Source organism: Hemicordylus capensis, chromosome 1 (assembly GCF_027244095.1).
Source record: "Hemicordylus capensis ecotype Gifberg chromosome 1, rHemCap1.1.pri, whole genome shotgun sequence".
In the NCBI taxonomy this organism is placed as follows: Eukaryota; Metazoa; Chordata; class Lepidosauria; order Squamata; family Cordylidae; genus Hemicordylus; species Hemicordylus capensis.
The window spans coordinates 25,472,905-25,497,897 of NC_069657.1; the positions used below are offsets into that span (position 1 = coordinate 25,472,905).

General features: G+C 42.0%; 1 protein-coding gene across 7 annotated transcripts in view; it reads right to left on the reverse strand.

The window, feature by feature from the left end:
- Nucleotides 1-24,993, reverse strand: part of EVL (Enah/Vasp-like) — a 254,336-nt gene that overhangs the window by 124,243 nt on the left and 105,100 nt on the right. Inside the window, exon 1 of one of the 7 annotated variants that reach the window (XM_053258098.1) lies at nt 12,670-12,799. The exons of the other annotated variants lie outside the window; for them this stretch is intronic. Within the exon in view, the coding sequence (XP_053114073.1) occupies nt 12,670-12,680 (11 nt within the window). The 5' untranslated portion in view covers nt 12,681-12,799. Of the gene's footprint in view, nt 1-12,669; nt 12,800-24,993 lie in introns of those variants that run through there. 7 annotated transcript variants of the gene reach the window in all.

Consider the following 24,993-nt stretch of genomic DNA (forward strand, 5'->3'; position numbering starts at 1 on the left):
TTATCTAGTAGTTCTTTCAATGTCTCACAAAAGCACCAATGCTGAATTTCTGGCCAACTGAAATTTTATTTAACTTTCATTGTTTCAAGAATCGACCAATCAGTAATGAGGCACATGATAAATCCTCTGATAGTCCTAATAAATCTACAGAATTTCTCATTTCCATTGTTTGTGGATATACAATCTTTTTTCCCCTTTATACTTTTTATTCAATTTTCACAACACAAAAGAACAAACACAAATAGTACAAACACTCACAAACACACAGAATAAAGACTTCCATCTCATCAATGGAACAAGTGTTGTTAACAATAACCGGATCTTGCCTATAGATTAAACATTCTCTCCCCAGTAGTTCATATAGAAAACAACTTTGGGGTGTTTTTGAAACATTTGTTAGCCCTCAAAAGCCTGACAGAAATCCATTTTGTGATGTATTTTTAGATAGACAAGAATTCTATCTTGTCCCATTCTTTTTTAAATTCTTCAAATTTATTTCTTAGTAGTGATGTTAATTTCGCCATTTCTGCCAATTCTAGTACTTTAAGAATCCAATCCTCTTTAGACGGGCATTGACTGTCTTTCCACCTGCGCGCAAATGTCAGTCTTGCTGCCGCTGTCAAGTACATGAAGAGGGTCCAATATTTCCTCGGGAGAGCATTGTTATCAATACCTAATAGTATTGATTCTGGACTCTTGGGAAAAGTCATTTTAAATATTTTTTTAAGCTCGTTATATATTAAGTCCCAATAACCTCTCAATTTATTGCATGTCCACCATAAATGTAAATAGGAACCCTCTTCTTTCTTACACTTCCAACATTTATTTGACATATTCTTGTAGATTAAGGCCAGCTTTTTGGGCGTAAGATGCCATCTGTACATCATTTTCAAAATATTTCCCTTTAGATTAGAACAAGCAGTAAATTTTATATCTTTTATCCAAAGTTTTCCCCATTTTTCCAAGTCAATGTTATAACCAAGGTCCTGGGCCCATTTAATCATTGAGGTTTTTACTACCTCCATTCTTGTTGTTTTACTACCTCCATTCTTACCCACATCTCTCTCTCTCTCTCTCTCATATCACATTCTGAAGCAAGATATAGCTTCACATCTTCACATGTAAACATCTTCAGACCTAAGGGACATCATTTTTATGGGACAAAACAGACAAGACAGACATAAGATTATCTAGATCCATTTCAAACTGGCTTTAGAGCGGGCTATAGAGTTGAGACAGCCTTTGTACATAGATCGGAAACTTCAGTTCGTTCAAAATGCGGCAGCCAGATTGGTCTCTGGAGCAACCCAGGGAGACCATATTATGCCCATTTTGAAACACTGGCTGCCAATATGTTCCAGGCAAAATACAAAGTGCTGGTTGTTACTTTTAAAGCCATGAACAGCTTAGGTCCGGGCTATCTTAGAGGGCACCTTCTCCTGCATGATCCCCACCACACATTAAGGTCATCTGAGGAGGTCCGTCTTCAGTTACCACCAGCACGTCTGGTGGCGACTCAGAGGAAGGCCTTCTCTGTAGCTGCTCCTGGGCTATGGAATGCACTCCCAGCAGAAATTCATAATCTGAATCCATTATTGGCTTTCAGGAGAGCCCTATCTGTTTGGCCTGGCCTTCTGTGGTTTTTAAATTGCTGTAAATGTGTGGCCTGGTCCTCCAGGGTTTTAAACTGTTTTAAATTGTTAATTGGTTTTATGTTGTTTTACAGTTTTTATTTTTAAATGTTAATTGATTTTAATTGTTTTTATTTTGATGTAAATTACCCTGAGCCATTTTTGGAAGGGCGAGCGTGGTGTAGTGGTTAGAGTGCTGGACTAGGATGGGGAGACCTGAGTTCAAATCCCCATTCAGCCATGAAACTAGCTGGGTGACTCTGGGCCAGTCACTTCGCTCTCAGCCTAACCTACTTCACAGGGTTGTTGTGAAAGAGAAACTCAAGTATGTAGTACACCGCTCTGGGCTCCTTGGAGGAAGAGTGGGATATAAATGTAATAATAACAACAACAATAACAACAATAACAACAACAACAACAATCCAATCCAATCAATCAATCGAAGACCCCAAAGAGGAATGGGCTGCATGTATGTACAAATCTTCAGAGTGAGTGACCAAATACATTCAACAGGTACAGCAACCAGCCTCAGAACTGATAATGAAGACACTGAAGTGGTGGATAGCTTCTGTCTTTAGGATTGACGGTCAACAGTAAAGGATCCAGAAGTCAAGAAATACATCGCAGACTAGCACTTGGTAGGGTTGCAAGGCAGGCCTTGGAAAGGATATTAAGATGCTGTGACGTGTCCATACCTACAAAGATTAGAATTATTCAGACAATGGTTTTCCCCGTGACACTCTATGGATACGAAAGCTGGACTTTGAAGAAGCAAGATAGAAAAGGCATTGATGCTTTTGAACTTTGGTGCTGGAGAAGACTTTAGAGGATACCATGGACAGCCAGGAAAACAAACAAATGGATCCTGCATTTAAGGCAGGGAGAGTCGCTCCGGCTCATGCTGCCCAACGCAGCATGGGCTGATCTCCTTTCCAAACGGGGCAGAGTGGCCCCGTTTGGAAGGGAGACCACGCCTCCGCGTCTGACATCCTGTGGCTAGCTGGGCCCAGGGGGCCACGGCAGCGGCCGTACACGGGCCGCCACCAGCCTCGCTCTGCTCCTGCTCTTTCTCCATCGTACAGTCAAGACCAACCAGCCTTATTTCCATTGGTTAACCAGAACTGATTTTTAAAAAATAAATGCATTACAAGTGGACAAGCTAACAGCAGCATACTTCACATAAAATTAGTATTTTTTACAAGTCTACAGGAAACCATAAAACCTTCTGTATTGGAAAGGACCAGCTAAAAGACAACTGTAAAGTGCACTGCGCATTAGATGCTTCCGAAACAGTATGAGAAATGTACATGGCGTGCTTTTGTCCTGCTATGCTAACTTCAACAAGTTATTGAGGCAGAGCTGAGAGACCGTATACTTCTGACCAAAAGCAGCAGACTTCAAAGGAGGTCATGCATGAAAAGGGCATCATCTTATCAAAGCAAATGAAGCAACCACAGTGATGGGGGAGAGTTAACTCTTACCCCAAATCATGCCTTTTTACACACAAGTAGAACTTCCTACTCCCAAGTAGTACTGTTGGTTACATGGGATCCCCCCCCCGCCTTTCAAGGCCACAGAACTCACAATAACATAATATTTCACTCCAGGGGAGTGCAGCGATGACCCCCACATCCCAAGCATGTCAACCTGTGTGACTGCACGACTCACTGAGAATGTGAGCTACTAGCAACGATAAATGAACATTTCAAATTGACCACACAAATGAGGGTCCATACTTCAAATCTCAGTATTTCAGCTGAAAGGACAAACTGTGAACAAGCTTCCCGTTAAGGTCCCCACGTGTGCACACCAACCTCCAGGCCCCCATGCAGCCATTTGGGGGGGGGCGCACAGTCTCTGCTGCTCCTGCCACCGCCGCCCAACTGCCTGACACCCCATTTCCCCAGCCGGAAAGCATTGCCCCATTTCCTCCTCTCCCTGGCCGTGCCACCTCTGCTTCCTCCCCCACCCCCAGCTGGGGCTCGGCCTCCTCATCTTCCAGCCAGAGGAGGGTGGAGGGAGAAAGACAGGCAACTCCCCTCCGGCAGCCCAGAGAGACCAGAGGTGGAGTAAAAAAAAAAAAAAGGTTAAAAAAATTAGAGGTGCTCATCTGAATCACCCCTCTACACACACTCCAAAAAGGTATTGGAGTGCATATTGAAGGCCATTCACCTGAAGCCGCCCCAAATGTTGTTCCATGGCTGAACACATTGCTGCCCAACTTGCAGGTCTGCTTGTCTTTGTTACAGTCCTCCAGCTTGCTTCCCAAGGCAAACATTTTCTGTCAGTGGGTAGGATCTTTTTGCTTCGCAACACCACCATATTCTCAAACTGTACTTCTTTCCGTTTGCTTGGCCTGTATTGCTTTTTCTCGTTGGTTTAGCTCCTTTAATATTAGTGGATAACTTGATATCAAAATGGAAAATGGCTTTAAGATCTAAGTTGCAACAACTTGGCACATCCCAGGAAGAACTCATCAGGCTAGGGTTCGACCAAGCCGTTCAGTTTTTTAAACAATGAACCTTAGATATAGAGCTGCAGGAAGAATCTGAAAACCTCCCAAGAGGGTTATTTTGGGGTACTCAGCTTTTAAAAATTAGACCTGCTGATTACCTAGACCACATACTTATACCTAAATTTAGGAGAGCTTTGGCTCTCGCCCAGCTCAATGCACTTCCTACCGTGGTCATAGAGGGAAAGTATAAGAGGCTACCTTACACAGCTCGCCTCTGTGCTTAAGGATCGGGAGATATTGGGACTACTGCCCATGTAATCCTTTATTGTGCTTTTTATAGGGCTAGTCGCTCTAAGTTTATTTTCCCCCTGCTAATAAATTGTCCTGACCACACTGATAAATTTTATTTAGAGTTTTTGCTGTCTAATTTTAAAGAAACTATTTCGGTAAATGTGGCCAAGTTCTGTTTTATTGTTTGTAAGTTTTGTAAAGTTTTTATCGCTCAATCAAATGCTACTGTAAATTGTTGATTACATCTATGACCGAAATAAACTTTGATCTGATCTGATTGGCCTGTATTGCCAGAAGGAACAGCACCTCAGAAATCTGCTCATCAACTGCTAGTCATACTCAAGAATTTAGCTATGCTGTAGCTGCTGCACAAAGTCCAGCTATTTATAATGATTGCCAGCTTGACAATCACGCTTCTCTCCTGTCATGTCACTTTGTAATCAAACCTTTATTATTTGTGATGTCCTCAAACCATCTCAGCTGCATCATGGCACAAAAATAGGAGGGCCCCAAATGTATTGCCCAAAGTCCCTGCAGTGCTTCATGACTGGCATGAAACACACCAGCCAGGACTACCAGGCCAACATACACTTCCAGGTCTGTTGGGTTCTGTTAGGTCAAGGTGCTTCCATCAGAAGATAGGAACTGCTGCTTACTGAGTACCTCTGTTGGTCCATCTAGAGCAGCACTGTCTACTCTGACTGGCAGTGGCTCTCCAGGACTTCAGGCAGTATTTGGATTCCCCTTCAGAGTTCACGATAGCCCCACCCCTTTCGGTCTCAGATTGCAGGGAATGGGGGGGGGGGGGGGCGGGGAGTTGCTTCACTCACTGCCTCCTCCTGCTGGGCTAAACTTCTCTTTGTCTGGCCTCTCACCAGAGGACCCAGATCCCACGTCACCACTGTGCAGTTGGTAAGTGATAGACTCATTTTAGATCACCTTTTGCCATTTCTGCTTGCCATGTAACCCCATTATCTTGGTACCTTGACTAGCAGGTGAGTGTGGTTCAGCAGACTGTTCAGTGCCACACATCCCACCTCTACATCTTCTTGCTCTCTCCACCTGGAACCAAGCTCCATCCACCTAACCATGTTCAGGGTTGTATCCCACTAGCAAAAATGGGAAAAGATCAATGATGTACTGTGGATGGTTGATCCACTTATGCCAGGCTTACTGAAGCAGACATGTTGTGATCTTGTTGGCTGTGTTCTGCTGGCTAAAATCCCTGCTTCTGTGAGGTCAAAAGCTTCTGAATGATTTCCTTGTTCCAAACACTAGGTCTGACATTGTGGGAGGGACTGGTTTCATCTGCCCTAACGCAGGGGCATAGAACTGAAACCATGGGCAATAATGACAGACCTGTTCACCATGTGGGTGGGGAGATACAGATCAATGGTAGAGCACATGCTTTGCATGCAGAAGGTCAAAGGTTCAATCCCAAGCATCTCTAGTTAAAACCACCAACAAAAAAGGGTCCAGTAGCAAGTGATGAGGAAAAAAAACTCTGCCTGAAATTCTGGAAGCCCACTGCCAGCAAGTGTGGACAAAACTGAGCTAGATGAACCAATAATCCAACTCTATAGAAGGCAGTATCACATCGTGTCTAAGCACCTTTTAAAACTGGGGCAGTTTTGGATAAGAATGAGAAAAGTGATGCAGCTCCAACACATCAGAACCAAAGAAGTGGGGAGGAGGGTTCCCAAAGATGCTGCTTAATTTTTGTAAATTAATTTATTCTATATTGCCCGACGCATTTCAAGCATGAGAAATGTTCATTTCAATCTTCTTCAGAGACAACTATAAAAGTCTAAATCTTCATTTAACGGTGAAGCCTTTAGGTGTTTTTGTCTATAGCTTCAGCATCCATTGCATCTCTTTTCTCGACAATTTCGCACTCTGATTCCTCACTTGTTCTATTGCTCAAAAGATAAAACCTGTGAGTTAATGATTATATTCTAGGAAGTGTTCTACCAATGTCTCCCCTCTGCGCTTGTTTTGAATGTTGCATTTGTGTTCTTCAATATGTTTCTTGAAGTTTCTAGAGACCTTTCCCATATATAATAATTTGCAAGGGCACTCTATTGCATAAAGCACATGAGATGTGTTGCATGCCATAAAATATATTTTTTGTTGTCATCCGGATTATAAAAGAAATTTATCTTACATGTCTGTCTGCAATATATACAATTCCCACATGGAAAATATCCATGTCGGGGAACTGATCCTGGTAATAATGAGTTCCTAGATTTCAGATATGAGTCACTATGTACCAGGTATTCCTTTAGATTCCTTGTCCTTCTATATGTGATAAGTGCCTTTTCTTTGAAAGCAGGTGGCTCAGCAGGGAAGCAACCTGCCTAGAGAACAGGAGGCTGTTGGTTTGAATCCCCACTAGTGTGTTTCCCAGAATATAGGAAACTCCTATATCGGGCAGCAGCAATATAGGAAGGTGCTGAAAGGCATCATCTCATACTGCACGGGAGAACGCAATGGTAAACCATTCCTATATTCTGCCAAGAAAACCACATGGCTCTGTGGTTGCCAGGAGTCAATACTGACTTGAGGGCACAATCTTTCCCTTTTTTTAAAGTGTCCTGTAAACCCACAGGACAGTTTAGACTATGCCTCCCTTTTAAGACAAAGAGATGCTTCTGTTGTGCTTCCTGATGAGTTAGTTATTAGAGTATTCTAGAATAGCACCGTTATGCTGTTTGAGGCATAAATGACCAGGCTCAAACTATCATACTTCGGACACATTATGTGAAGACCCAGCTCCCTTGAGAAGTCTATAATGCTGGAGAGAGTTGAAGGAAAGAGAAGAAGAGGACGATCGGCAGCAAGGTGGATGGACTCAATTACGACAGCAGTGAATGCACCATTGAGAGACCTTAAAGGCCAAGTTGAAGACAGATCATCCTGGAGAGAATCTATCTATGTGGTCGCTAAGAGTCCACATCAACTTGATGGCACTTAATCAATCAATCAATCAATCAATCAATCATTCAGAACAGCACATCAACAGCAGGTGCTTTCCTCAAAGCAGGTATTTCATTTTAGAGAGCTGCCCTTTGAGGGAAAGACATAATAAATATTCCTGGTGGTGTGCGGTATTCCCAGAGAGACAAGAAAGCAGAAGATACTTTGAATAATGTTATTTACTTAAGGTATGTTTTATGTCTCATTTTCATTTTTAATCCTCTCCTTCCGTCTTTTAGAAAGAAGGTGGCTGTGCTAGTTAACATACTGGTATTCAGAAACCCCAAATTAGTAACACGTCAGATGACACTTTCTATGGTGAACATTGGACACACACACACACACACACACACACACACACACAGAGTTTTTATAGTTGCCTCTGAAGAAGAGCATCTCGCGCTCGAAACACACCAGGCAATATCAAATAAATTAATTTACAAAAACTCATCAGCACCTTTGGGAATTTCCCCTCCCCCTTTTTTTCGAAGCAGCTTTGGAATACAGATCCAAAATACTGAAGGCGATGGTAAGGCAAATGAAGTAGTTTTAGTCAAGTGCATTGTAAAATCAAAATTTAAACCAGGAAATAGTAGCTATGGCTACTTGCATGTATGACAGGTGTGGTCACGCGCTAGGCTTTGTGCATTATCAGATTGTTTTACACATTTTTTAAAAGGTCAATTCATTTTTTATTTGAAGTGCAGTCCTACATGTCTTCTCTAAAGGTAGCACAACCGTTTATTGTGCTTTCCAAGCAGTCACTGTATTTTATTCCTGGGAAAATGGCATATTTCTTAAATAGAGTGCATTCATGTCCAACATAATTAAAGCATGAAATGTGAATATACAAATGTCAGAGGCACTAATTAGCTAGGCTCTGACATAACTATTAATATTATCTCAACAATCACTTTCTACTGTTGTTTAACTAAGCACTAAACAAAAAGTTAAAAGGGGCAAACCTTATACATCTGTAACTATAGTACTAAAGATACAATTCTTACTAGAGCATAAGTCCTATTGAACTTCATGGGAGTTATTTCTGAGTATACATGCTTAGTATTGTATTCTAAGAACTCTCCCATTGGAAAAGCATGGGTTAGGGTTACGGTTAGCATTAGAGTTAGTGTAAGCACGAGGGTTGCTATTAGAGTTGGGCTTAGAACAAACTTTGCCAGTTTTCTCAGGTACTTTTACACACAGGAAGTCCAGACTTTGTGGTACAGGACTCATGCTTGCAAACTGCAAGCCATTTTACTAGTATATACATATACAGCTTTTTTATGGTTCTTATTGTTTTTAATGGCTTTTAATGTTTTATGGATTTTGTTGCATTTTAAGTTTTGTAAACACCTTGGGACAAGTTTTATGAAACGCAGTATAGAAAGTGAACTATAAGTTTATAAATCTAAATGAAAACTAAGTTCTTACACTTTGAGCAAGTCAGAGCTAGTCAGAGTGAGCAGAAGAGGATGGCATACTTCCTCCATTCACTTTGCTCTGAATTCCTCTGTAGCATTCAGAGCTGATTACTTTGGGGCATGGTCTGCTTAACCATCAGGGACTGCCTTCTCTCATATGAAATTTCCTTATCCTTAAAGATCACCGTCAAGGGCCCATTCTCCAGCTTCCACTGCCTGCTGAGATAAAGCAGGAGCCTACCAGGTAGAGCAGTATTCCTCATGGTAGGGCTGGGGGCCAGTGGTGGCTCCCATTAACCCCAAGTGAGCCCTGCTAATTGTTTATTGGGCCTATGCAAAGCTTTGGCTGAAGCTGAATCCACAGATTCCCTTGCACCATGTGGAGGTAACCATTCTCACCATGCAGTGCTACGCTTTGCCCAGCACCACTTGGGACCCTAAGGAAAACAGAGTCCTCTTGAGTCACTGCACCATCTTGAGATGTGTGCACAGAGTGCTGGAAGTGTAGCCCTTCTTCGCTCTTTCTCTGCAGAGCTCTTAACAAAGGGCTCTGTCTCGCTTAAAGGACCCACCCAGCACTGAGAAAAATGCAATGCTGTGTGGAGATCAGCACTATGGAAAATGGCTCTCACATTCAAGGCTATTTGCTCAAGTGGCCCCTACTTGAAAAAATGGTGAAAATCAGGGTTCTAAACAGTTTAATGGAAGGGCCTGGCAGATTTCCCCAGGAGTTGCACAATATACATGCCATCACCAGAAAATTTCTAATTGTGCTAGATGTTAATCGTACATTAGACAATGGTGGACATGAAGCAACACCTCCAGCAGATTTTAATTTATGGAGGTGGAAAAGGTATAGATCGAAGAAGGTGTTCCCTTAAATATCCAGACAATTATATTCATTTGTATTTATATTTATATACTGCCCTTCGTCCTAAGACCCCAGGGTGGTTAATAACAAGATAAATGACACCTATAAAGCCCTAAACAGTTTAGGCCCAGGGTATTTAAGAGACCATCTTCTTTGAGATCATCCAGAAAAGTCCATCCGCAGCTGCCACCAGCTCATCTGCAGGCAGGAGCGGGCCTTCTCTGTTGCTGCCCCAAGACTAGAATCCATTCCCTGTAGAGATAAGAGCCTCCCTATCTCCAACCTTTTAAAAAAAAAACCTTTAAAGACCTACCTTTTCACCCAAGCTTTTTAATTCAATTGTGGTTTTAAACTGTAAGGTTTTTATTTTTGTGTTTTAACATTTTATCTTGTTGTGAGCCACGCAGAGACAGAAGTTTGGGGCAGCATACAAGTTTGATAAATTGCATAAATAAAAGCAATCCAATAAAAACATAAAAACAGAATAGAAGTAAAAGTTTAACATGAGCAAAGGACAGCTCATTGGCCAAAAGCCTGGATAAAATGGGCAGTCTTCACTTTCCTCCTAAAGTTTGGGGGAGAGGGAGCCATGAGGGTCTCAGTTGAGTGAGTTCCACAGCCTGGGGGCAACAACCAAGAAGGCTCTGTCCTGTATGCTTGACAAAACGGACCTCAACAGGTGTCGGCATGTAGATCAGAGCCCTACCAGTTGATCTAATCTAGTGGGCAGCTTCAGCTGCGAGCAGACAGTCCCTAAGGTACCCCTAGACCAAGCCGTTTAGGGCTGTAAAGGTAATAATCAGTACCTTGAATTGTACAGCTTTCAAAGTTTAAAACAGCACCTTGAATTTAGCTTAGAATCAGACTGAAAACCAGTGCAATTTGCACAGAGTTTTTCTATGACCGCTGTAGCTAGCAAACACCACAAAACATACTGTTATATTCTAGAACATGTTGTTTCCAGACAAGTTTCAGGGGATACTCTACAAAGTAATCAAGTATTACAGTAGTCAAGAGTTTACCAGATCATTCATGGCAGTAGTCAAGCCTTTTTATTTTCAGAAAGAGGTGCAGTTAGCATACCAGTCAAAGTTGGTAAAAGACCCAACACCGAGCCAACACTCAGAAATCCAGAAGTGTGTCCAAGAATATGCCAAAACTGCAAATCTGCTCTTGCCGATGTACACTGATCAGTTCAAAGGAAATGCCTAACAAGTTTCAAAATTGAAATAGAGCAGAGATCTTCAATAACAGATAGATGTGCAATGAGATCATCCTGTCAATACGAACCAAAATGACTTCCGCTTGCCATGAAAGCACATAATGGATTTAAAAAAAAAAAAGAAACAAGAAGCAGCTTATTTTAGAGAGAAATGAAACAACATGCAATGCTCTTGAACTAAGACTGCAGTCTTTACACTTGGTTGGATGCATTTCATGTTGCTGAGACGAATAGGTTTCTATAATCTGAGGAAGCATGGTAGCCTAGGCGCAGCCCCAGATAACTGAGCAAAGAAGCACCTTTTAAAGTGGTTCTCTTATATTTAGCAAGGGGAGAGCAACTGATCCTACCCAACTTCAGCACAGCATCCCTCCAGTGGCTGTTGCTCGTGTCTACCTTATGTTTCTTTTTAGACTGCGAGTCCTTTGCAGAAATGGAAACATTTATTTATTCTTCTATGTAAACCATTTTGAAACCTTGGCTGAAAGGTGTAGTAGTAGTAGTAGTAGTAGTAGTAGTAGTAGTAGTAGAGGAAGAAGACGACTACTTAAAGTGGCACTCATTAGGTGGACCAGGGAATATAAGAGGCCTGTGATGTCTCGTGATGCAAAACTCTACGCTCAATTCATGCATCAGCTCTCTTGACATGCACATGGCAACCCCTCTGGGAGTGGTTCAAATCAGTTCTGCACTGCTGAGCTTTCAGCCAGAGTGATGGTGTGCTGGCAAGAGCAAACGGGAGCAGAGACAAGCGATGTGGCTTCAGAAAGCTGGCAGCGGCCAGACTGCATGTGAGTCACCACTCGGTAACAGAATGAAGTTGTGTGAGCTGGGAAGAAGGCACTGAGACACAGCCAGCTGCAAACTGGCCAGCACAGATGACCAAGAGTCCCTCTGCTGCACCATATTTCAGACTTGACTCCTACCTGGCTCAAAAAGCACGCAGCCAATATTCACAAACCAAAGTGGTCAAGGAGCAATCCCTGCTCAGAATACATGCATTTGTGCACAGATCCCCAACAGCTCCAGCCAGCAGAGCAAGGGGAAGGCCACCATCTGAAATGGTTGCCTCACCATACCTCATCAGTTGTCCAGCTGTGCGGCTAAATATAAGAGAACCACCACTTTAAAGTGACCCCTCTTTACTCAGTAGTTGTGGTCACTTAACATCTCATCTCTCAATTGCAATAATCTTCTTTAAAGTATTGCTTCGATAGATGCACACAGATAATTCACTGCAATGCCATAATAACTGAATAAACGTTTACATGGAATGGTTATAACCAATGAGCAAACTACTCCTCAGATCTGGACATTTCCTTCATTAGTCAGATCAGGAAGTTTCATCTGTTCAAAATTATTTGAATTTAGAACTGTAACTTTTGCATAGTGGCTCCGTGTGTCCTGCAACACCTAAATTCAATCCAACAATAGCTAAACTAATAATGAAATTACAGTAATCACTTAAACTTAAGCAGAATGCCAGTCAATCCATGTCGTGTGGTAGATGAAATTTAAGGAGAGGAAATTTTATTTCTAACACATTTTCAGTGAGATTTGTTAAAACTGAAAATGCATGTGAAGGCATGCCACATCAAGTATATATCTGGACCAAGAAGTCAGTTTTCTCTGGAAATCTCAATCACACACTTTACTGCTCCTGCCTCCCCTCCCCACACACTAAATCAAGCTAACTCACTTTTCTCTCGTGTTCTCAGAAATTAACTTCCATTCCTCATATAACATGGTATTATTCTGCAACAACGTTGTCACATATTCTCAGTACGGTAAGTACTTACCTCCCTGACATCGCCAAAAGAACTTGGGGTGTGTTTTGTGGAAAACCAAGAGTATTAATAATCTGTCCAGAACAGTTGTACTAAAAAGATAGCCTTTGTAACCAATTCACAAAGCAGAACATGAAGTTACAGTAGCCCAGAAATTTAACATGAAAGTTTTTAAACAGGGTAACCAAACAGGAAAAGGAAGCTTTACCAAAATAGAGCGTGTGTGCACAGGAAACCACTCTGCATTTTGGCCTGAATTTTTTTTTTCTAAACACAGTCTATTGTGTTCAGCAGAAAGTGTAATGAAGAAATGACACCAAATTCATGTGTACAGGTTGTGCTGCCCTCACTGGCAGAAAACATAAGAACAGCCCTGCTGAATCAGGCCCAAGGCCCATCTAGTCCAACATCCTGTTTCACACAGTGGTCCACCAGATGCCTCTGGGGAGCCCACCGGCAAGAGGTGAGGCAATGCCTTCTCTCATTCTGTTGCTCCCCTGCAACTGGTATCTAGAGGCATCTTGCCTCTGAGGCTGGAGGTGGCCCATAGCCCTTAGACTAGTATCCATTGATGGATTTGTCCTCCATGAATTTATCTAAGCCCTTCTTAAAGCCATCCAGGCTGGTGGCACCACATCTTGTGGCAAAGAATTCCATAGGTTAAGTATGAAAAAGTACTCCCTGTTGTCAGCCCTACATTTCTTGGCAATCGGTTTCATGGGATGACCCCTGGTTCTAGAGTTATGAGAAAAGGTGTGGTGTAGTGGTTAGAGTGCTGGACTAGGAGGACCGGGAAGACCCGAGTTCAAATCCCCATTCAGCCATGATACTTGCTGGGTGACTATGGGCCAGTCACTTCTCTCTCAGCCTAACCTACTTCACAGGGTTGTTGTGAGGAGAAACTTAAGTATGTAGTACACCACTCTGGGCTCCTTGGAGGAAGAGCGGGATATAAAATGTAAAAAAAATAATAAAATAAAATATGAGAAAAAAAATTCTCTCTCCACACCATGCATTCTGCTCAGGTTGCATCAGGAAGGCCCCATTCTGAATGTATGTGCACACACCCTGCCTTGATACTACCACCCAGAACAAAACTCATTCTGCGGCCAGAGGGGGAAAATTAGAGGCAACACTGCTCCCCACCAGTGTTCTCTCTAATTTTTAGCCTACTTTCCAGTAGGCTTATGGAATCACCCGGCACTCTGTGTGTGTGTCCCTGTGTCCCCCGGTATCAACTTCACAATGTCTACACCAATATGAACCAAATTGGGTACACTTGTAGGGACACATAGGGCCATCTCAATGGCGTAGCTGTGATTATGTCATCCACCCCAATCCAAGATGGTGGATGTGTAAACCTTTGAGGTGCAAGTGGGCTAACTTGCCAAGATGGTGGACGTGTGAACTTTTGAGGTGCAACTTTACTAACTTGAGGGCTGTCTAACCGATTTGAACCAAATTTGATACACTTATGAGTGACACACAGGGACACCTCAATGGTGTAGTTTGAAATGATGTAATCCATCCCGATCCAAGATGGTGGATGCATGAACATTTGAGGTGCAAGAGATCTAACTTGTGGACCTTGATTTGAACCAAATTTAGTCCAGTTGAAGAGACAGTGAAAGGAAAGTAGGCTGATTAGTTCTTACTAGAACTTGTTTTCATCTGTGTGAGGAATGAGTTTTGTTCTGGGCTGGATTATCAAGGCAGTGAGTGCACACATGCATTCAGAATGAGGCCTTCCTGATTCAACCTGAGCAGGATCTAAAATTAACTGAGCAAACATTTTTTTAAAAAAACCTTGTGAGCACAGGCATGTGTGCATGCCTTAGAGGAAACACTGCTCCCCACCCCAGGGGAAAACAATGGAATTTTTAGTTCAGCCATCCTCTGGCTTCTGATATTTCAGCAGGCATTGCCACATTCTTTCAAGCTTTTTGGCAGCTTCTTTGAAGTTGCAGCCATTAAGGGCTAAGAACCTGGGGATTTTTGTTTGTTTTTTAGTGAAAGCTGAGATTTCTCATGAAGTGGAATTCTGCACCCAGCACCAGATTATGTACTTTTTCTATGCACCCAGAGAATCGGAGTATATACATTGCCCCAGTTTGCACACACCCTATTCCTTTTATAATGTCTTAAACCTTCAGCAGTCTGGAAAGTCCATCCACCAACCAGTCTGCTGGAACCTTCTATTTGGACTATCAATGAATTGGGATCCAAAATCAGTAATGTGATAATCCAAAGGAAAACAACTTCAAATGTGAGATATAAAGTACATATTATATGATACCATTCAAACAGAAAGGTATTTTTCACCCTGACCATTTGGGACTGGCCCAAATGAGAATGCATCCAAAATATGTTTTGTGATATGAATTCAACAACCAATGAGCAAGATAGCAATCTGGAGGTGTGGTGAGAGAGGAAGAACAATTCATATTCACTCTAGACCTTTACAGAAGAATTCACACACTCATTGCCTATCCATCAACAATTGCTTTAGGTTTCAACTTGCCTTAGGCTGAAATAAATCAGAAAACCAAATTCAGAGTTTTCTGTGCTCAATGGATCTAGAGGTAGACACATACAAAATACAGAAAGAAACACTGCCTACATGGAGGATTAACCAAAACTTCCAGGCTGCATTAGCACAGGTGTCCAGTAAAGTCAGGGGAAACTGCAGTTAACGTGGTCAGAGCTGCCCATTTTTTGTTGTTGACAGAAAGCAAGTTCCTGCTTAAACATCAAGATAACCGGAAGGAGGTGCATACTCTGAATCAAGTAACATTTGAAAGCACAGCACAAATGCAAGGTATCTTTTATTGTTCAGCAGCAAAATCTTTGCAGGCGTTTAGTACAATTTAAAATTTGCTGTCTTTCACTTCCTTTCCCACAGAAGCACACATAGTGGGAGAAAGACAAAGATACTTTAGGTAGTGTGTGTGAAAACGCTCCCAGTGTTGTGTGCAGGGCCTTTTTAAGACTCTGAGAGGCCTGGGGGCAGAATGTTAATTTGAGCCCCTCTCCCACATTTTTCTCTGGTTGTCATACTGTGTAACGTTATGCATGCAGTAGAATATAATGTTTGCATAGTTGCACAAGACTGTTTTGCAAGAACAAAAATTGTGCAACAGTGGAGTCATAACATACAATGCTTACACTGTCGCACAACTTCCATTTGTGAATTTTTACACTTGCATAACAGCGCAAACATCATGTCCCACCACGTGTGTGACACTGTGCAATAGGTCAGCCACTCCATCCTGTGTCAATGTAATAACCCCAAATATTGAAATAACTCTTGATCCTGGGCTTGTGATTAGCTTTACTGCCTTGAATGAAAAGGATTGATCTGATCATCTCAAATACTGAGCCATACTTTGGATGAGGCCCGCTCTGCCTGCCCCCTGATTCAAAGGAGGACCTGGTTATATGCTTTCATTGGACACCTCATTCATCTCTCTTCTATCAAGCTAAGCTTTCTAATATGGCATTGACTAAGAGAGGACTGAAAATACCGTGCTTACACGTATGCCATACATCTTGAAGTTCATGGATGCCATACATGAATACTGATGGAAGCCTTGAACATAGTTTCAGTAGTAGTACTAGCCAAAGCAGCTGGCTCTTTAGGAAAGCCCCTTGTGTTGCACTCCAAGTTACTGAGTTCATCGAGGTGGAACAAAAACATGTCACAGTTGTAAACTAGGCCACCTTACATCTCACTTCTCTTTAGCCTAGTTCTAAATGCGCTTCACTCCCCCAACCCCCATCCCACCCCACATCTTGAAATTTAACAACAGGAAGAGCTGAAAAAACTTCTGTTATATGACTGAAAGAAACTGAACGTGACAAGCTGGTACAGAACGAAACCTGGAAAGCCATCGTCTATCAGTTTTTAAATCTAGATCTTATTGTATGCATTTGAATAGAAGACGACTCTGAATTCAAGATGACCCCCCTTAAAAACAGAGTTTAAATACAGGTTATATCTGTATTTACCTGAAAGGCAAACCTACATGTAAATACAGTTTATACCTGTATTTAACCGGAAGAGGGCTCTGAATTTAAGATGACCCCCTTGCTGATTTCTAACATCAAAGAACTTGGGGGGAAACCTAGTATTGGATTGCATTTAAGTTCTTTCCAGATGGCAATAAATCGCATTATGTGTTACGAGGGGGTGCTTTTGGGTCCCTTTGAGACCTTTTAGGCTAAAGCTATAAAGTGGGCAGTGTTCCAGAAAGTCACAATTACAACCTTAAGATCCAAACAACAATATATTTTATTGATGACATTGAATGTGATAGAACCCACCGGCTATTCCCATATGATACAGAACATGCAAGGTGGATACGTGTCTGGGTGCTAATACTTGACCTCTGCTATAGTGACTATTTAAATCCATGTGCTATACTGAGGAGTGGGGGAAGGGAAGATGGTAGAGGATGCTGAGGGAGAGGGAGAGATTTGAGCACAACCAGGCAAGGAGGGAATGCAGGATTGGCAAAAAGATCCAGAGAGGGAGCAGAGGACAGAGAAATACAGACCCAAGTGATTTCAGGGAGAGAAAGTGGATTGCACCAATCTGGAGATACAGGGAGGAAGTGGAAGAGAGACCTGAGCGAGTTTGGTGAAGAAGAGTAGATTGAGTCAATCTGGAGGAAGAGCAGCGAGAAGGAAGAGGAAAGCCCAAATGAGTGCGGGTAGAGAAAGCAAATTGAGTCAGTCCAGAAGAAGAGAGGAAGATGGGAGGACAGCTCCAAGCAAGTTCGATAAAGGAAAGCAGACTGAGCTGGACCAGAGGACCAGAGTGGAGCAAGGGAAGCCCAAGTTCAGGGTGTGTATGTGTGGAAGTAAATTGAGCCTAACTGGAGATCCAGAGAAGGGAGCGGAGCAAAGGCTTCATTCCGTAAAGGGAAGGGCCGCAGTTTGGCTTTCTGGCTATGAAGTGAACCCTGGGGCAGGGTTATACAAATGAAGGGAATCTGCTGGGAACCCAGAAGTAAGACCAGGGATAGTGGTGGTCCTTGCGCTGCCAAGGGCCACCAATGGGGAAATCAACAACTGTACCAGAATTATGGGAAATTAAATAACTAGAGACCATGACGGATAGAACTTGGAACCTGAGGAGGAGGAGGAGGACAACAACAACAACAACAACAACAACAGGTGAGGGGTCAGCAGCAGCCCCTGGGGGCAGCTGGCTCACACACTCACACACAAAAATTGGAAGTATATTTCTACAACTTGACAATCCATATTCTGGAACTGGAACAAAAAATATACATATTACTTTTCCTTTCAAAATCAAGATCTAGGATGAAGACTAAGAAAGTGTTGAGAAAAAAAAATGGAACAGCAAATAGGAGCCACAGAGAGGAAATGGGGAGTTGCGGACAGACTAGTCAACAACCACTAGTAACACCACTTCCCTGTTCCCTGCTGGTTTCTAATCTTTTACCAGAAATTTCCTATGCAGCCTTAGGTTGCAGAACCATTCGATTGCCCTTGCTTATATTTTATTTCCAATGTTGTTATGACTTTGTGGTAAGTACCCTTTTCTGCATGAGAAGCTGAACATCAGTATAACACCCAGGAGACCTTTGGTGTAAGGGCAGGATGTAAATCTTTAAAAAAAAAAAAAAACACACTAAATATGATAGCATTTATGCAGATTGCTTCTCACAAAGTGAGAAGCGGCTATATAAAATTACAAAACACAGAATGAAGGGCAGGATAAAAATATGTTTGCAATAAAAATATTTAAGCTTGATTGGGTCAACAGTTGAATGTTTTTCTGACTTCCTTTAACTAAGGTTGTCCATTGCTGACCTTACAAAAGTTAACTGAGGCACACTCAATTTGTTGCTTCCTCTAGAAGCAACGGCTAGGTGTTTCAGGCACTTTTACCCTAACTTTCTAAAAAGAAGGTGGACTATGAAATCTCTATGTGTGTGTCCCTCCAATAATGTGTGCATTTACAAGCTGCTACAAACTTAATTCACATGTCACAGGGGATCCTAGGGATATTTATTTTCTTGATCCGTCATCTTATTTCAAGACGACAGTCTCTCAAATTATAAGCAATACTCCTTTGTAAACAATGTTCTGACAGTCTGATGCTAATCAAATTCACAGTATAAGGGTGGAAATCCTAAGCGACCCCGACAGGGGTACTATTTTGCTAATCTGCCATCTTATTTTGAGATGGCGGCATCTCAAAGTATAGGCAACATGCCTTTGTAACCAATGCGACATAGGGATGTGCGAACCAGCTCAAGGTCAGAGCCAGTTTGGGGTTCTAAATATATATTTTTAAATTTTTGCTTACCAGCGGGTCCAGTGGTCGCTGCCACAGCTGCAGAACAGTCTCTGGAGGTTCCCCCTCCCCCACTGGCCCCCCAGTTTTCTATTTGGAGGCTGCCGCACATGCGCCCTGGCCATTTGCATGGCCAGGTCATGACCCAAAATAGCATCCAAAATGGCCACCGCAAACATGGAGAGGGCCAAAACGACCCCAAAACAGGCCAAACAGGCCCACCGAAGACCGGGGGGCTAGCGGGGTGGGGGGGGACCTCCAGAAACCCCCTGCAGCCACAGCAGCAACAACCAAAGGTTCTCGGATCTGCTGGTAAGCAAAAAAATAAAAATAAAATTAGAACCCGGCTTGAACTCAAGCCAAGCCAGAGTTCTAGTTTGGGGGCACAAAACTGAACATACCTAGTTTGATTCGAGTCCGGTCTGGACTTGAACTGAACTGGGCAAGCTGGTTTTGTCCACACCTCTATGTGACAGCTGGATACAAATCAAATGTACAGCACATGGGAGGGGGATCATAGGTAGGGTTCACCATATTAAAAGCAGCAGTAAGTTCCATTAGCTGTATTTAGAACTACTTTTTTTTAATAACACTTCTGACACTTTCTTAAAACAGAAGTAGAGTCATTGCTTTAGTGTAACTTCCGAAGAAATGTGGGGCATTTGTTGCTGCGACCAGTCCAGACTCACAACTTCACTGTAATAGACACAAATACAGACTTTGTATCATCTGTTCAGTGGTTGTTCTACTAAGGAGAGTACATTGATATTTTAACTATTGCAAGCTAACATGTCAGACCTTCCATAGACCAATCCAATTTGGTCTAGCAGAACAACCATTAAACAGATGATGCAAAGTATGTGCATTTGGCTGTCTTCTGACAACAGAACCACATTACAGAGGCAAATGCAATTTTTTAAAAAACTTGCAAGGGACCTCAAAAGCACAGATCATTTGCTAAGCCTCAAAATAATAAGTCTCAACATATGAAAACAATCAACAAGCTGTGAGATGTCAAGTATCATGAATGTATCATGAATGTTGTATATGGGTTGAAGGCAACCCATATACAACAACAACAAATAATTATATACTGCTTTTCAACAAAAGTTTCCAAAGTGGTTTACATAAGAAATAAATGAAGATGGACCCTTGTCCCCAAGGGCTCATAATCTAACAAGAAACATAAGATAGACACCAGCAACAGCCACTGGAGGGATGCTGTGCTGGAGCTGAATAGGACCAGTTGCTCTCCTCCTGCTCAATAAAGAGAATCACCACCTTACAAAAGTGCCTCCACACTCGAACACTTAAAGGATAGAATAACATTTCTATCTAGAACTAAAGAAATAGTGATGAACCAACTAAAGCTTATTTGATTAGTCAACTATATTGACTAAGTCATTTTTGGAAGGGCGGTATAGAAATTGAATAAATAAAATGAATAGATAAATAAATAAATAAATAAATAAATTTGCATATATCTGAATATGCAGAAACCAATATTTAGGAAGGGAGAGAAATCACAGTACTATAATTATACCCTGTTTTATATTATGGCTTCAGAGAGGCTTACAACAATGTTCATTATATTCTACTTGCTACTTATTACTTGCTACTTACTAACAGAGACACTTTGAATTTCAGACAAGGAAACTTCTCCCAAATGAGGAGTTTGGTGAAAAGAAAACTGAAAGGGAAAATCAGGAGAGTCACTTCTCTCCAGAATGCATGGAGTTTACTTAAAACCACAATACTAGAAGCCCAGTTAGAATGTATACCAAAAAGGAGGAAAGGTACCACCAAGACCAGGAGGATGCCAGCATAGCTAACAGGTAAAGTCAAAGAAGCAATAAAGAGGATGAAGACTTCCTTCAGAAACTGGAAGGCCTGCCCAAACAAAGAGGACAGAAAGGAACACAAACTGTGGCAAAAGAAATGCAAGGTGACAATAAGGGAGGTGAAAAGAGTTTGAGGAACATTTGGCTAAAGGCATCAGGGAATAACAAAAACTTCTTTAAATACATCAGAAACAGGAAACCTTCCAGGGAGGTGGTTGGACCATTAGACAATGAGGGAGTGAAAGGGATTATTATGGAGGATATAGAGGTTGCAGAGAAGCTAAATGAGTTCTTTGCATCTGTCTTCACAGCAGAGGATTTTGAGCATATACCTGTTCCTGAACCGGGCTTGACAGGGACGGAGGCTAAAGAACTGAGTCAGAGAGAGGTAACAAAGGATGACGTTCTAAACTGTCTGGAAAAATGGAAAATTAGCAAATCGTCAGGGCCATACGGCACCCATCTAAGAGTCCTCAAAGAACTCAAATGTGAAATTGCCAACCTCCTTGCTAAAATATATAACTTATCCCTACAATCTGGCTCTGTAATGGAGGATGGGAAAGTAGCCAATCTAACACCATTTTTCAAAAAGGGATCCAGGGGAGATCCAGGAGATTACAGGCCGGTTAGCTTAACATCCGTTCCAGGCAAATTGATGGAAAGCATCCTCAAGGATAAAATTGTAAAGCACCTAGAACAGGCTTTGCTGAGGGAGAACCAGCATGGCTTCTGTAAAAGTAAATCTTGCCTCACAAAACATTTGGAGTTCTTTGAGAGTGTCAACAGGTGTGTGGACAAAGGTGATCCAGTTGACATAGTATACCTGGACTTCCAAAAAGCTTTCAACAAAAGTTCTTCATCAAAGACTCTTGAAAAAATTTAGCAGTCATAGGATAAGGGGGACAACCACATGTGTGGATTGGTAAAAGGCTGAAGGACAGGAAAAAGAGAGTAGGTATAAATGGAGAATTTTCACAATGGAGGGAAGTAAGAAGTAGGGTCCCTCAATGATCTGTTCTGGGACCAGTGCTTTTTAATTTATTCATAAATGATCTAGAAGTTGGGAAAATAAGCAGCGATATGGCCAAATTTGTAGATGATACCAAACTATTTAGGGTAGTGAAATCCAAAACAGATTGTGAGGAGCTCCAAAAGGATCTCTCCAAACTGGGTGAGTGGGTGACAAAATGGCAAATGCGGTTCAATGTTGGCAAGTGTAAAGTGATGCATATTGGGGTGAAAAACTCCAACTTCACATATAGCTGATGGGATCTGAACTGTCAGTGACTGGCCAGGAGAGGGATCTTGGGGTCATGGTGGACAACTCATTGAAAGTGTTGACTCAATGTGCGGCAGCTGTGAAAAAGGCCAATTTCATGCTAGGGATCATTAGGAAGGGGACTGAAAATAAAACTGTTAATATTATAATGCCCTTATACAAAACTATGGTGCAGTCACACTTGGAGTACTGCATACAATTCTGGTCACCATACCTAAAAAAGGAGATTGTAGAATTGGAAAAGGTGCAGAAGAGGGCAATCAAGATCATTCAGGGGCGTATAGCACCTTCCTTCTGAGGCAAGACTACAACACCTGGGGCTTTTCGTTTAGAAAAAAGGCGACTGTGGGGAGACACAATAGAGGATTATAAAATCATAAAAGGTGTGGAGAAAGCTGACAAACAAATCTCTCTCTCTCTCTCTCTCTCTCTCTCTCTCTCTCTCTCTTTTTCTCTCTCTTGTCTAACACCAGAACCAGGGGTCATTCTCATGAAACTGATTGCCAAAAAATTTAGGACCAACAAAGAAAAGTACTTTTTCACATAACACATAATCAACTTGTGCGATTCTCTGACACAAGATGTGGTGACAGCCAACAACCTGGATGGCTTTAAGGGGTTTTTGGATAACTTCATGGTCTATCAACGGCTACTAGTCTGAGGGCTATAGGCCACCTCCAGTCTCAGAGACAAAATGCCCCTGAGTACCAGTTGCAGGGGAGTAACAGCAGGAGGGAGAGCATGCCCTCAATTCCTGCCTGTAGGCTTCAAGTGGCATGTGGTGGGCCACTGTGTGAAACAGGATGCTGGACTAGATGGGCCTTGCCTGATCCCACAGGGCTGTTCTTATGTTCTGGTGTAAAATTACTAAATTATCTTTATAGAGAGAGAGAATTCTGTATGCTATGCAGTATTAAGAGTACATGGCTGCATAGAGAAACCAACATCCAAAGCACAGAAAACAGGGTTTTCTGAAACACTGTGACTATTTTAAGATACAACTCCGATTACTAGAGCTTTATCTAATACAATGTGTCTAATACAATTAATCAGTGTTCTATGCGATTCAACAACATCCACAAAGTTGTTCATTTGGCTGATCAAGGAAACTTCCACAGATCGTTAAAATGGATAATCACCAGTCAAAGCTCAATGGGTGACCTTGGCCCAGTCAGCATCACTCAGTTTGACTTCTCTCACAGGGTTGTTGCGATGATAAAGAAGTTAAGCGGAGAATATGTGAAGTGGAGTATGATGTCATACTGAGCTCTTTGGAGAAAGGGTAGGACAAAAATGCAATCGATACAGAGAGGAAATTCAAGAGTTGCTAAAAGCAGGAGATATTCATCATTTCTACCCTCCTAAGAGCTGAGCAGCAGTCTGAAATGCAGGGGCAATGGCTTAAAAATAATTTCCTTTGCCTTTTTGCCATTCATAGTTCTTTTCTTCTCTCTCTTCCCCATGAAGACATAAGAACAGCCCTGCTGGATCAGGCCCAAGGCCCATCTAGTCCAGTATCCGGTTTCACACAGTGGCCCACTAGATGCCGCTGGAAACTCACTGACAGGAGTCAAGGGCATGCCCTCTCTCCTCCAAGACTTTCAACAGATATGCCTACTATTTCTCCTATGCTGCCTCAAACCATCCAAATGGCCGGATTCCTTAACAAGGCAATCCTGCATCTCTAGCAACGCTACAGTTGTTTGTCAGCTGGCATCTCCAGCAACCTGAAGAAAAAGGATGTCATGTGTGAAGGAGTTTTGAAATAAGGGAACTCTGTCATACTAGCATCATCTACTGGACACAGGAGGAAGCAGCTATGTTTCAGGAGGGAGAAAACAGAAACCACCAGTTAGCCAAGACCCACAACTGAATGAAGCAGACCATCCTGCAACACTTCAAAATCAGGATAAACATCCAAGTCTTGGAATAACCTTCATAGGAAAGAAGATGACTTCAAAAGGAGTATTCCCAGGGTCATAGGAACAGAATAGGAACGAAAAACAATAGATACATTTTCTTTTCATTAAAATATAAAAATTTTAGCTTACAGCATCCATACTACTTTTTGTGAGATTCTGAGAGCTTAAGTGTTCCCTGAATCCTCCTTTGTTCTGTCCACTCTAGCTGGCCTGAGCTTGAATTTTGTCTTCTAAGATAGGGCTTGACAAATCCCAGGCACCAGGGAGCCATGGTACCTAGAAATTTAAAGTGGTGCCTAGACTAGGATAGAGTTATTTAATAAAATCTTTACTTGTACCAAAATCTTTGTTTCTGATCCATGTAGGTTACTTACAAAAGGGACAGAATGACTCCTTCCCCTCCACAGTGACTGTCACTAAGTCTGGTAATTTTGCCACTGTCTGGCTCCTAAATTTTTGACCTAGCTCCTAGATTCAAATCAAATTTGCAAGGCCTGTTCTCTAAGGAGTGTTCTTGATACTTCAATTTACCCTCATCTAAAAGGGCAACACATCTAAAAAGCTGTGATGATAAATTGTTTATTTATAAGCCAAGAAAATGAACCTCAGTTATGACTGTATACTATTTTCTGTTTTTGACCTTAGGAGCCACAGTCTGATCAAAGTTAAATGTCACTGATTTTGATGGAACGTGTATGTTTAAAGTCTTGTACACTGAAGTTGAGAGAACATAAAACTTTCAACTCTGACAACGTTTGCCACTTTGCCAAAAATGGCTCTGTCTCCCATGTTTTTTTCTTTTCCCCCAAGCAAATGGGCAGTAAAGATCAATGTATTTGAACAGACCATTTTGAATGGTCAAACTTTGACCATTTTGGAGCCACCACTGGGTTCTGCCCATTTACTGCTGGGTACCTTCCTCACATCAAATTCCACCCCCACCCCCATATCTCACAGGTTGGCAGT